The sequence below is a fragment of the Hyperolius riggenbachi genome, chromosome 9 (assembly GCF_040937935.1).
Source record: "Hyperolius riggenbachi isolate aHypRig1 chromosome 9, aHypRig1.pri, whole genome shotgun sequence".
In the NCBI taxonomy this organism is placed as follows: Eukaryota; Metazoa; Chordata; class Amphibia; order Anura; family Hyperoliidae; genus Hyperolius; species Hyperolius riggenbachi.
Genome location: NC_090654.1, coordinates 135,771,274 through 135,785,733, shown reverse-complemented (window position 1 = coordinate 135,785,733; position 14,460 = coordinate 135,771,274). Strand labels below are relative to the sequence as shown.

At 43.4% G+C, this 14,460-nt stretch overlaps 1 protein-coding gene across 2 annotated transcripts in view; it reads left to right on the top strand.

Moving 5' to 3' along the window:
• The window catches only part of LOC137531747 (NACHT, LRR and PYD domains-containing protein 12-like), a 108,912-nt gene that overhangs the window by 61,276 nt on the left and 33,176 nt on the right, over positions 1–14,460 (top strand). For both annotated transcript variants that reach the window (XM_068251712.1, XM_068251713.1), the window contains 2 exons: positions 7,748–7,834; positions 12,575–12,745. In XM_068251712.1, coding sequence (XP_068107813.1) covers positions 7,748–7,834; positions 12,575–12,745 — 258 coding nt within the window. The remainder of the gene's footprint in view (positions 1–7,747; positions 7,835–12,574; positions 12,746–14,460) is intronic.

The window sequence follows — 14,460 nt, the reverse complement described above, 5'->3', positions numbered from 1 at the left end:
GTGTACAGCAGTTCATAACAGGAATTGAAGCGGCAGGTGGAAGGGGCTGAGTTAAGGACGGGCACAGGGAGGAAGAACTGCCACTTCCTCCCTGCCCATATGTGATGTCAGAACGGGGGCCGCAGGGAGTGCTGGAGGTGGGAGGATGACGCTGTTTTAGTCACACAGCACCAGGGAGGAAAACATTAAAAATACTGGCGTCAGGGGTACATTAATGCAGCAAAGTTTCACCATAAAATAATCATAATGCTGCAATGTTTCATCAGAAAATAATCTTAATGCAGCAATCTTTCACCAGAAAATAATCGTAACGTGCAGTATACGTTACCTGTCTGTGTCCGCCAATGGCTTCGTCTCCGCACTGCCTCACATACACATGCCCCGCGTGGTTACCAGCGTATATGTGCGTGCCTGTGTGATGTCACATACACACCCACATATACACCGGCAACCACGTAGGGCACATGTATGTGAGGCAGAGCAGAGATGGACACTGCCAGGTAACCTCTACTGCACAGGGAACCTGGGGACACAATTTACATTAGGGTATAGCGTCGGGCGGTCAGATGCGGCGTCACAAGACCAATTCATGATCAGTTTCAGCATGAAATTGATCGGGAATCAGCCTGTAGTGTATGAGCAGCTGACAGATCTCTCTCTGATCAGATTCGTTCAGAGAGAAATCTGTCTCTTGGTTGATCTACCTATCATGGCTAGATGTATGTGCACCCGGAGCAAAGTCCTAGATAGTTGCTCTAAGGGGCATAGCAATAGGGGGTGCAGAGGTAGCGACCGCATCGGGGCCCTGAAGGGTCCACTCGCTATCACAGTATTAGCTCGCTGTTGGTCCTGTGCTGGTAATAATCACTTCTATAGATACTATGAATAGTGATAATCATTAACAAACTGCTCCCCATTTCCTTCTTGCACCTCTGACACTGTAGTTGCCATTGGCAGGTTTGGTGCGCCATATCAATTGTTATGTATAGAGTGCTTGGGGGGGCCCATGTAAAACTTGCACCTAGGCCCACAGCTCCTTAGCTACTTCACTGCTCTAATGTTGTGTGATGTTTAACTTCCCCACTGTTAGCATGTATGCTGCTTTTTATTGCTTCCCCCCCCCCCCCCCCAGCAGGTGACGGTCAGTGAGGGTTTTTATCAGGAGTGACGATCTCCTGACAGCACACTGATTAGAGCAGGGGATGTGTGAGTCTACGGACAGGCAGCTGTGCACTGTGAGCTGCTCAGAGCTGTGTATATCAGCATCGGACAGCTCACATGCTACATGCCGATATACAGGGCCGGATTTCTGGCAAGGCCACATAGGCCATGGCCTAGGGCACCCGAAATTTAGGGGCGGCTCAGTGAGGGGCAGTAAAGCTGTTCTATGCAGCCATCCCTATCTACAAGGACAGATTTACCCTTTGAACCCTCTGTCCTTTACTTGTGTCGTCCCTGCAAGACCTGTTAGCTCTATCCTGCAGGTATACATCAGTCTAACTCTCATGGTGACACAATGGGTCCATAATTAACGAGATAGCAAACATAACATAAAAGTTCTTAAGGAAAACATAACATAGTCTATACGCATATTACTAAAATAGTTATTGTCTGTGACATCCAATGATGAAAAGTAAGTAGAATTCTCATTGGGGCACACAGATATAAAAAACAAATAGACAGTATAGTTGGCCTTGGGCGGCAAAAAGTACAAATCCGGCCCTGCCGATATACACAGCTCTGGGCTCACACAGTGCACAGCTGCCTTGACCTCCTGTCTCTTCTGCACTGATCAGCATTGCTGCGCTGATCCCAGTCTCCCCCCTGCAGCTCACCTGACCTCTGCCTGCTCGTCACACAGGGGGCACAGGAGAAGCATAGTGGATTGGTCAGATAGCGGCAAGCCTAGGGGACCCGAACTTCTGGCTGGTGGGGGGCGGAGTTGGAGGCAGCGCCGCACGCAGCAGTAAACAAATCGTGCGGCTGCTGCTAGGGAGAGGGGCGGGACAGGGGATTAGGAGGAGGTGGAGTGCGTGGGACTCTAGTGAGAGGATCCTGGCAAAAAGTCTATTGGCTGGGCCTGGGCGGGGGGCGTGCATACAGGCGGCAGAGTCATGATCGGACACAAGCGCAGCTGCAGCTGATTGCAAAAGCGGCGATTAGCCGCAGTTTCCCCCCGCAGCAGCGCACCCCCCCTCCCTCATGCCGCTCCAAGCAGCTTCCCTTAGTGCCAGTGGCTTTAGGCGCCCCTGTGCACAGCCAACACATTGATAGTTCCAACACCGTGCATCTCAACTTCAATAATAATAAGCTCCTTAAAATTTCTGGCATTGAAATATGTCAATCTAAACCAACTTTGACTGATATGCATCATAAATCAGCATTTAGTAATTGTTTTGTTCAAACAAAGAAAAAATACTACTGTCTTATGTTACCTAAATGTCAACTATATCCATTGGAGAAGTTACTGTTAGAGAAGTGTAGCTAAGCTATGTAATAATGCACAACCACCTGCCAGATTTAGAGTGATGTTTCCTACAACCAGTACCTCAAGCCATTATGCCCCTGTACTCCTCAGTGCTCTGGAACTCGTACCATGTAACATGTCCAAGTTTTGGACATCCTGTCTATATGATCATGTGCTATAAGAACCAGCTCCTCCAAATCATTGGCCTTGTTAGTATGATTTTCTTATAAGCTACAGCAGAGATAGTGGAGTTGTGCAATTAGAACGTATACAGGGAATACACCCATGAAAGTCCTGATACCTGTTCCTTTATCCTTTGTACCTCCTTCCAAAAGGTCTGTATCAAGGGACATCCCCAAGCTATATGCAATAAGTCCCCAGGCTCCCCCTGACATCAACAGCATTCAGGAATAGCAGGGCAAAACTTATGTAGGCGATCTGGTGTTCTAGAACACCGTGTCTAATATGTGAAGTTTTGCTGTTTAGAGCTTGTGCATCAGACATTTATGGGTATTAGTGAACACATGTTCCATTGCTCCTCAGAAAGTGGTGATAGCAAGAGCTTATTCAAATGTTGCTGGTATGGAGGGAGGGGGGAGGGGGCTGCATTCAGAAGGAATGAGTAAATCCAAGACAGCATATGATACCTTTGGGACTTTTCCTCACATTTTTGATCAAACATCGTCTGTGGCTTCATGGCTCCTTACCTAACTTGGGGAGCCACCCAAGTGTCTAATTTGAAAATAAAGCCATCTTGGTATTTCGTTACTACCATATAGATGATTGATATCTGATAGGTCCCATATCCTTCCATTACCCACAAAATACATTATTCTTGGTGTTTCCAATTTAGCCCAACTAGCAAAATAAATGGGCAGAGTCCCCAGGCACAAAATCCGGGTTGCCCACCAGGAGAGACAGTGACCGGTACGTTGCAGATTTGGTCTTTAGATCGACCATTTTGAAATGCTTTGTGCGTAGCCAATATTAATGGGTGAGGCTGGTATTCAATCAATCTATGCAAAGTCTCTCTGACTTCTTCTTAGTTTCTTAAAACCAGTCTATGTAGTGCACAATACATCCCGCTTTCAGGGTATCACTCACCAGATCTTCTGGTCTAACCAAACAAATCATGCCTCCAGGGTGTATGGCCCCCTGTCACCTCTCTGGCAAGTTGGCTCCTTCTTCCATCTTCTCTGGGACCACTGGCTCCTATGCCTTGGTTCACACTCATACGTTATTCCACATGTCAGGGGGAAAAAAATCTAGAAAAGCGCTTCGAATTGTGCAGCGTTTTATTTAAAAGATAAAAAAGTAAAAAAAAACTTACCCAGTGGTCCCAGGGAAGATGGAAGGAGGAGCCAACTTGCCAGAGAGGCGATGGGGGGCCATACACTCCAAAGGCACGATTTGGTCAGTTAGACCAGAAGATCTGGTGAGTGATATCCCTGAAAGGGGGATGTATTGTGCACTACATAGACTGGTTTTAAGAAGCTAATAAGAAGTCAAAGAGCGCAGACTTTGCATAGATTGATTAAATACCAGCCTCTCCCTGGATTTTGTCTGCTGAACTCGGACTGCTCTACTAATAGTATATATACATATAACAACTTGTTTGGACTCTCGTTGGGGGCAACCAAATAGTTGTTTGAGACTTGTTTTGACAGTCACTGGTTGTGATAATTGGCGAGCGCTTTTATTTTCATATTGAATATTAATGGGTGTTCTGTGAAAAAAAGGAGTAAGATGAAATAGGGACCTAGGCAAGATAACAGTTTTTGCAAAAAGCTGATAGTCACCTGGCTTTTTTTTAGTAAGATGTGGTGGAGGCTAGCATCCACCAGGCCCCTAGATTCTCTCCAAGCCCTAGGCAACTGCCTGGGATTGCCTTGTGGATGATCTGGCCCCGGTTCTATGTTCAATACTGTAAGAGACTTGCTTGTCACCCAGGCCAGACCTTGGAGACATAAGGCACTTAGAGCCTGTTCTATGTTGGTCCTTACGTGGAGGGAAGGCTGTCCAGTCTGTGATTCTGAGAAACTGTGTAGCTAAATAGTACAATTCAAGGTTTGAAAATCTGTGCTCCCATCTTCTCACTGGGGGACACCTGGCTGCCTATTCTGGGGACTACTATACTCCTGGCTACACATACTGGGGACTGTGAGGGATCAGCTGCAAATGGTGAGTACTCAGCGGGAGATAGCAGCACAGACAAGTGTAGTTTCCAAAACAAATAATAGTTTATTGGACAGCAGGCTTCTTAAACAGCAGTCTCTTGGCAGTTTGTAAAGTACAGTTCAAATGAAAAACAAAAGGCCAGTCCAGGCCAGCAGCTTACATTCAGCTTTCACTTTTAGGAACACACCAAACTCCAAGTGCAGCCTGCACTTTCTCTCCAGAGCAAAACCAACCTCCTGAAATCAAATGTGAAGTCTTTTTACTCAGCAGACTATCAGACCTTGCTGGTCACACCCACTCTCTCTCCTTCTACTCCAGCCTTTCAAAGCTGCTCTGTTAACCCTGTGTGAGCCTGACTCCAGCAGAAGCCCACATACACAGAGCAATAGATCCACCCAGGATCTGGCGACCAGATGCGCCCGCCCACTCTGCATCTGGTCAGCTCCGGACCCAAGTAAGGTTTTTAACCTCTGTCCATGTGACAGATAGCCAAAACCTTTTATTCCGGAGCTGCTACTGGATGTAGCGTCTGATCCCAGGTGGAATGTACCTCTCATCCAACACAACCTGGGACAAATCGATTACCTCCTGGGTATCGACTTTGTCACAGGACATATACCCCTGGCTACATATACTGGGGAGGGACAGCTACACACCTGGCTACATATACTGGGGACATATACCCCTGGCTACATATACAGGGGACATATACCCATGGATACATATACTGGGGACAGCTATACACCTGGCTACATATACTGGGGACATATACACCTGGCTACATATACTGGGGACACCTATACACCTGGCTACATATACTGGGGACAGCCATACACCTGGCTACATATACTGGGGACTTATATACACCTGGCTACTTATACTGGGGACACATATACACCTGGCTACTTATACTGGGGACACATATACATCTGGCTACTTATACTGGGGACACATATAAACCTGGCTACTTATACTGGGGACACATATACACCTGGCTATTTATACTGGGGACACATATACACCTGGCTACTTATACTGGGGACACATATACACCTGGCTACTTATAATGGGGACACATATACACCTGGCTACATATACTGGGGACAGCTATACCCCTGGCTACATATACTAGGGACAGCTATATACACCTGGCTACATATTCTGTGGACACCTACACCCTGGCTACATATACTGGGGACAACTATACACCTGGCTAAATATACTGGGCACATATTCCCATGGCTACATATACTGGGCACATATTCCCCTGGCTACATATACTGGGGACCTCTGCCAAATTACGTATATTTTTGATAAAGTGCTGTCAGGTTACGTGTATTTTGGGGGAAAATACTATGGCAGAGCTCAAACTTCCCTGGCAGACCTTTTACACCACTGCTAAGGTCATGTATATTTGGCCCCACCTATTACCACGCCCACATTCTGTTGCCCCTTTTTTGGCACACACGCGCCGCAGCTCCTTCCTTATAGGGCGCATTAATAGTCTTTGTCCCTGGGCGCTGAAAGCCCTAGCTACGCCTCTGCCCTGCGGGTTCGTAGCGCTCGCTGTGCTACTCTGATAAAGCGTGTTAACTTTGATAAGGTGTACTACCTCTTATAAGGCATGCTATTTGTCTTAGTGAATCAAGCCCTTAGAGTTGCAGGCTGTGATCTTCTCAAGAAATGTCACGTTTGCCTTACGTTTGAACTGCAAGGTGATGCAGGGATGCCATCCATAGGATCCTCTATGGGCAGCTTCAGGACACATATAACCAAATAGGATTTTTATCTTAACGATTCTAAACTCTCAGATGATATATTAAGATCTCTTTATTTAGCCCTGATTTTACTTTTTGGGCAACATGGAAAAGGATTATACACTCCCTCAGGTTTAAATTGCTTTCTCTTTGTCAGATAGAAATAATATTTCCCATTCTCACTATCCGTGAGTCAGAAATTGAAGGAATGGAAAACAAACTTATGCAAGAAACAAAACCCGTATCAGGTTTTAATTGCTGTCCGTTACTTTTTGGCCCCTCAAGTAAGAGTATTGCCATAGTTTCTGGTGTCAACATGTCAGGAAATGGCAGAAGAAATCCTTCCAAATGGGACACACAGGTGGCAATTATAGCACCGCAGAGAATCTGGCCCTTCTTCACTATGGGGTAGAAGCACAAAATCGTTGGTAGTATTGCAGTACACAGACTGCGCACAGAAATATTACACTTATTTCCGCCAGCAGTACCACGGGTTACATTATTAGCACTTGAGTGGCACAGCAGACGTTACTAACAAGTATTACCGCTGGTAGTGCACGTTCCCGTAGCAAAAGGTCACACTACTCGAGTACTGCAGGTCACGCTAATAGCGTAACTCATGGCACTGCTAACAGGTAATATTGCCTTTCGCTGTCTTGCACGGCAATATTACCAAAATTTTGTGCATTAAACTTATATATGTACAACTAAAAACGGCACATTTGGAAGGGCTTAAAATAAAAAATAAATTACAGTACTGAATATGGTGAATAATGAATGCAAGTCAGCAAAGGATCATTCTGCATGTTTGCCTTTTTTTCTACCCTCCACAGGCCTAATTCAATTTACTACTTCTCATAAGCTTTCTCCTAGGAAATAATTTTTCATCTTCTATTTAAAATAACTTTTTCATCCCTCCACAATTGAAAAAGTACCAATAAGTATGTGAGAAGGTACTGCCAAAATTATTCTAAGTATTTTCTTGCTTGCTGGTGACTTAAAATGCATTCATTGATGAGTTGTAAAAATATCATCTATTGAGAAAAAGTGCGTTTAATAAGGACCTACATGTCAACCATTCTTTATGTGTCCTTGCATTTACATCCAGACATAATTTTAGTGGAACCATGTCTTAGCTATAAACATGTAATTTGTGCATTAGTAAAGGTAGCTTAGAATGGACATGAACAAGTTGGGTTTTAGACTAGAAGATGACTGTGTAGAGTTTAGATCTTACATGTATTTTTTTTTTGGGGGGGGGGGGGGGTGAGTGATTTGTCAAAAAGTAGAGAAACTGACTTTGTAGCATGTTATTAAAAGTTATATTGTTTTCTGTTCTTTTCAGTCTTTTTACCAATGACTTGAAAGATAGTGCTATGACAACCATTTGTTCTGCATTAGCTGATCCTCTGTGCAAAATCCAGAAATTAAAGTAAGTATTGTTTAAACCCTACACTTCTTAAAATACCAGATAGCAATATAAAAAGAATGAGGGAGGAGGGGGGATAAACAACAGTCGAGTCTGGCTGGTTATGCAGATGAGCTGTACAGTACGAGGTATAAGAGTGCCACATGATTAGTCATGCATTATACAGTATATGCTTTGGGGAAAGGAAAACATGATGACCCTGTGTCTCCCAGGGGTTATGTACAACACCATTCAGAATAAGTAGGCAGATGAAACAAAATAGCTTAAATAAATATATTATTGAACGGAGGTGACTTACCTCCTACTGAAAAGCATTGGAATGCGACAAGCATACTGTATAAGTTATTAACCATGGTGTGTGTTTTATCTGGTCAAACCCACTTCATCAAGTGAGAAAGTCTGTTGTTGCACTAATACCTTTTCCTATGTCAATAAAATCCTTTATCACCTATGCAGTGACAATAACCCAATGAAATTTCTAAACATTTATCAAAATTTATACTTGCCCCATACCACTGTTTTCCATTAGGCTTTCTTTCAATTTGTTTAAATAATTTTTTTTCTTGTCACACCTCTTCTAAGTTGTATATTGGAATCAAACTTTCTCATAGTTAACTCAACCCTCCACTATCACTGCCTTCTGCAATGGAGCATGTTGTAATCAATTATTTATTTAGGAGATGACCCTAAGCGTACCTGAAGCGAAGGGGAAAAAAAGTAGTCCAGAAGCATTTCCAATCTTCCTATGCTTCGCCATTCCTGTGCTGGAACTGTTTCCCTAAAGATTTTTTTTCGATTAGATAATTTAGTTTGATTATTCCGTTAGATCGAATATAAAGATTTTTGCAGCATGTCTGATCAGATTTTTCTCGAAAAAACGGGCTAATCGTTCGAATTTCGATTATCGTTCGATATTTAGATCGAATAAATGGGAAAATCGAACATTTTTGTGGGCACCATAACCCTAAAACTCCTTTTGTGACGCTTAACTCTAAATCCCCCTTCCTGATGACTAACCCTAAAACCCCCTTTCTCTGATGCAAATAACATAAATACAAAAAGCAACAAATGTCTAAGACAATACATTTCAAAACAATAATTTATGAACTGGTAATTCTCAAAAGGAATTTCAGTGATGAAAAAAATTAAAGTGATTATTTAAAAAAATGATAATTGTCAAAATGAATTTTAAAATGATATTTTTCAAAACACTAATTCTCAAAATGAAAAATTTTGCCTGGACATGCCCGGCGCCCAAAAGCCAATATTTTGCATTAGCGCCTATCGGGCGCCAAAATGATCCCTTAGCTGCAGGCACCCAAATTTCCTGATTCCGGTCACAAGACCAGATGCAGCTCTGCATGTGTGCACATCCAGGAAGGAATAAGGAACAGTACACTTGTCAAATATGTTACATCTTGCTTATAGTACACATTGGATAATTTAGTTTCTGTTGAGTTGGAGATCTGTCATGACTGAGTGCCAACAAGATAATGTCACCAAGGACGCTATGATGTAGGACCCCATACCTACCTACCTATACTGAGGACCCCATACCTACCTACCTATACCGAGGCCCCGTACCTACCTACCTATACTGAAAGCCCCATACCTATCTACCTATACTGAGGACCCCATACCTACCTACCTATATTGAGGACCCCATACCTACCTACCTATATTGAAGGTCCCATACCTACCTACCTACCTATACTGAGGACCCCATACCTACCTACTTATACTGAAAGCCGCATACCTAACTACCTATACTGAAAGCCCCATACCTACCGACCTATACTGAAAGCCCAAAGCCCAGCCTAGCAAAGCCCCTAGAAACACAAAGCCCCTGGGCCTCAGCCCAGCAAAGCAAAGCCTCCAGCCCAGAAAAGCAAAGCCCCAGGGCCCTAGCCCAGCAAAACAAAGCCCCCAGACCAGCAAAGTAAAGCCCAGGGGCCCTAGCCCAGCAAAGCACAGCCCCCAGCAAAGCAAACCCTTCAGTCTAGCAAAGCCCCCAGCAAAGCAAAGCCTCCGGGCTCCAGCCCAGCAAAGCGTACTGCCAAGCAAAGCTCCCAGCTCTGCAAAGCCTAATAAAGCCCACAGCCCAGCAAAGCACCCAAAAATGCCCTCACCCCAGTAAAGCCCCCAACAAATTGCCCAGCCCAGCAAATCACCCAGCATCCAGCAAAGCCAGGCCAGCACAGCATCATCACCACCAGCCAGGCAGCCCAGCATCACCACCAGCAAGCCCAGCATAACCGTCAGCCGAGTACAGCACACAGGCCAGCCAGCCGAAAACAAGACAGAAGCCAGGTGAGGGGCTTATTTATGTGAAATATTACCGGACGAATGTATTTAAGTTACACCACTGCTATGTTCATGTACATTTGGCCCCAGCTATGACCATGCCCACTTTCTGCGGAATGACCATGCCCATTTTTTTGCCACACCGCACAATCATTCCCACTAGGTGCCCTGGATCTCCCAGGACCCTAGAAATGCCCCTGGTGGTTTAACTGAAGAATGAGCTAAAATTCCTTTGGATACAATTCACAATTTGTATGAATCAATAGCTCGGAAAATTGAGGCTGTAATTGCCGCAAAAGGTGGACCTACTCCATATTAAAATATATTTTGTTGATTTTAAAGGTGTTTCCATTATTTTGTCCAACCCCTGTAGATGGAGTTGGCAAACAGAGCCACTTGAAGCAGGATTAATACTGACAGGGTTAATGTAAGTGTAATGTAAATATACTGAAAATACCAGCCATAAATAGTTCAGTGTAGTCTAGTAGCTGAGCCTTTCATAGAGGCAGAAAGTAATTCAGCAGACAGAAAATTCCATGTCAACTCCAATATCAGTTCATAGGACAGGAGTGCTGAAATGAATGATCTCACATTCATTGTCAGGGGGAACTACAGCAGAGACAGTTCTGGATTCAGATGAGGTGGTGGGAGACCATGTAAAGGAACTAAGCAAAGGAGTGTAGAAAACTGGCAGTATCAATGGCAACAGATCATAAGTAATCTGTAACAAGATCTTTAGAAAACATAATGTGCATATGATCCTGAAACCCTTTCTTAGATTTAATACATTTTGTCTACTATAAGGTGACATAAGTTGCAGCTCTTACCTGGTCATTTTGGATAATATATTGCTAAAAGGTAAGTACCTTTCCCAGGCAGTCAGAAAGTGAAAGGACATAATCAAAAAACAAAAGAAAAGCAAGCAGACATAATAAGGCAACAGTGTTGCTATCAAAATAGTGAGGTATATATAGAAGGGGGAAGTAGGTTGTGAGACCTAGTAATAGACTAGAACAATCAAAAAAGAAAAGACAGCCCCTATATATACTAATTCTATATCAACAACCAAGGAGCAAGAATCAATGCAAGAAGCAAGATGAGGGGTCTGTACAAAAAGTTTATTGAAACCAACTACACATAGATTAAAAACATTTAAAAACCGGGCCAGCCGTCAAATAAGCAGGGATGGTCGTAGTCAGCAAACTTCGCTACGCTGGAACTACGCGTAGTTTTATGCAATTACGCTTCGCCAAACTACGGCTTCGAAATCAAATATCGGCTTCGTATGCATTTCGTAGAATACGCGTTAAAATACGCAATTACGCATAGTGCGAAGCGTAGTGTATGCGGATGCTTATGCCTGTATGCAGAAAATTTTACGCATTAATTCCTCTTTAGATGCTTATCCCGGGAACTCTTCTATGCGTACATTACCCTTTCCAATGTGTAAATTTGTATGCATACAATCGTACGCGGAAAAATAGACGCGAGTAATGCATACGTAGTTCACTACGCAATACACATGTTAACTACGCATAGTAAGCGTAAGCTACGCGTAGCAGTACTTCGCTACGCGTAAATTCGTAAGCGTAGTTCTGCAACTTCACCTACGAACTAGGATGCGTAGATGCAAACTACGATGCGTAAATTCGCACTGGCATAGTTTCTGCTCATCCCTGCAAATAAGCCACAAAGGGCCCCAAATATATGGCAGTAACAAAGTAGCACCGTTCATAAGATAAAAATAACAATGGTTCTGATGTATAATTCACCAGTACTATCACAAGCCTGCGGATCTCACGAGAAACTGCAAAAGGTATGTCACCAGTGTCACTGCAAGGTTATGCAAAAAAATTTTTGTAATAAAGAATGTTTCTCCCTTTTTCTCCCCTCCCATTCATATTTACCTCATATTGAGGCTAAGTTCACGCTCTTTATTGCATAGATCTGTATAATGCACTAGCACTTTGCAGGGATCCTCTGGTTTGGAGTAGGCTATATTGTCTCCAGGCGGCCTGTATATCTCTAGAATTAACTGCAACACAGTGTCCTTTCCTTTTTATTAAAACATTTTTTTCCCATAACCTTGCAGTGACACTGGTGACATACCTTTTGCAGTTTCTCGGGAGATCCGCAGGCTTGTGATAGTACTGGTGAATTATACATCAGAACCATTGTTATTTTTATCGTATGAACTTCTTACTTTGTTACTGCCATATATTTGGGACCCTTTGTGGCTTATTTGACGGCTGGCCCGGTTTTTAAATGTTTTTAATCTATGTGTAGTTGGATTCAATAAACTTTTTGTACAGACCCCTCATCTTGCTTCTTGCAAAGTGAAAGGACAGACATGGTCAGGCCTCCAATGTCTCCACTTTTTACTGAACTTATTGTATAAATGTCTATATCGTTTAAAATATGTTTCTTTAATTTTTGCAGCTTGAGTGATAATGGCCTGACAAGTAGCTCTTGTATCGAGCTGGCCAATGGAATAAAAAATAACCAGAGTCTGAAAGTACTTGACTTGTCATGTAACTGCTTGGCTGGTCCTGAGTTCAATAATTTGATAGATGTCATGGCTGATCCATGTTGCAAAATAGAGGAACTGAGGTGGGTATTCAAACCTTTACATGCTAATAGGTTTCCGTAATGTGGTACTAACACAAAGCCTTTTCCTTCTGTTTCTTGGGCAAGCCATGTGTTTTACTACCGCCGACTAACCGCCTTATGGAATGGGGTATTTTCATGCTTTGAGGATATGACAGTTTGTTCATCAGTTGGTCGTATATTTTTAGATAAACCTGGACATTTTCAACAGGATACCCAGGGCTTTCTTTTGGAGCCATGCCTTTAAATGTATCTACAGTTACAGGAATAGGATAGTAATGCTTTGCATGTGTTTATGTTATCAGAAATTATTTTCAGTCTGTCCTGAAATTCTGATCTTCAAATTGCTGTATTAGGTTCTGTACACACACTAGATGAAACTTACCAAGAATCCAGCAAGTGTACAACTGACCCCTCCTAAATCCTTGGCCAGTGATCCAACCTGGTGGATTATTTCAGTCGAATTATGGCCGAGAGCATTGTTCTCCCAACTTACCCAGCTCCCGCATGATGTCACACGTGCTCTACTCCGTTGGTCCTCCACATAGAAACAGAACACATTGCTAGCTTACAGGCTAATGATACATCTGTCAGCCTTGGCGTGCAATGTTGCCACCTCTGGCGACTTTTCTCATACGTGCCCATTATCAGTTGTTGCCTTTGTTGTTTTAGAAAAGTTCAGGTCTGAGATATAGATTGCTAGCCATCATTCCTGTGTTTTATCATGTCTGCAACTAACTTTCTCCCTCACTTACTCACTGTGTCTGTAATAAGTAACAACACAAATAGGAAAGGTAATTGGACTGTCTGTATTCCCAATGAAGTACTGTGATAAGTACTTTGAGCAGGAGTAGATGGGAGGAGATGATGGCGAGGGTAAAATACCAGAAACACTATAAATGACAGACCGTTTTTTGTAAGAAAAACAATTACAAAGTGGTGGAAACAATATATTGGTTTCTACCAGAAAAGAAGGGTGTTAATGAATTTGGATACTTTAGTTATTTCAAAGACTGGTTTTGACACTACACTGCTACAAATAGCCTGCTACTTTAGCTAGGTAAGTCATATATGCATATACGCACAAAGCTGCAGGCTAGAGGTCCCCAGTTTATCCTAATTGCTGCACAGAGAAAGATAATAACAATTGGATATGGAAAGAGGATTTTCATTTGCCTGGGCTTTCAACCTTCAGGGACTCCATCTGAAATATTGCAGTAAGGTTTGGCACCAAACAACAATAAACAATTTTGTTATTTATGGTTCATTAAAGAGATCAAGGCAGAGTAAAATAATTTCAGCTGGATAAAAAAAAGCAACAGCCCACTGTTTGGGTTAATCTTTTTCTCTAGCTGTTAAACTTAAGTGAGTATCACTATTAGCCTCCTGATGTCATTTAAAAGGAACCTTGACTGAGGGGGAGAGTTACACTTAACCGGGGCTTCTACTGCCCCCCCCCCCCCCCCGACATTCTGTGCCCGCTCCGGGACAAACCGATCCTTTGGTCCCCTGCAGCGAGCCAGTAACGTTTCCCACAACTAGCCAGTCGGTAGGCCACTGGGCCTGCATGGCCCTTGCTGAGCGTGTTCTCGTTCACGCTCCCATCGCTGTCCTGCACATGCGCAGTAATAGATTTCCCATACTGTGCATGCGCAGGACGGCGATGGGAGCGTGAACGAGAACACGCACAGCCTGGGCCGCACGGGCACAGTGGACCG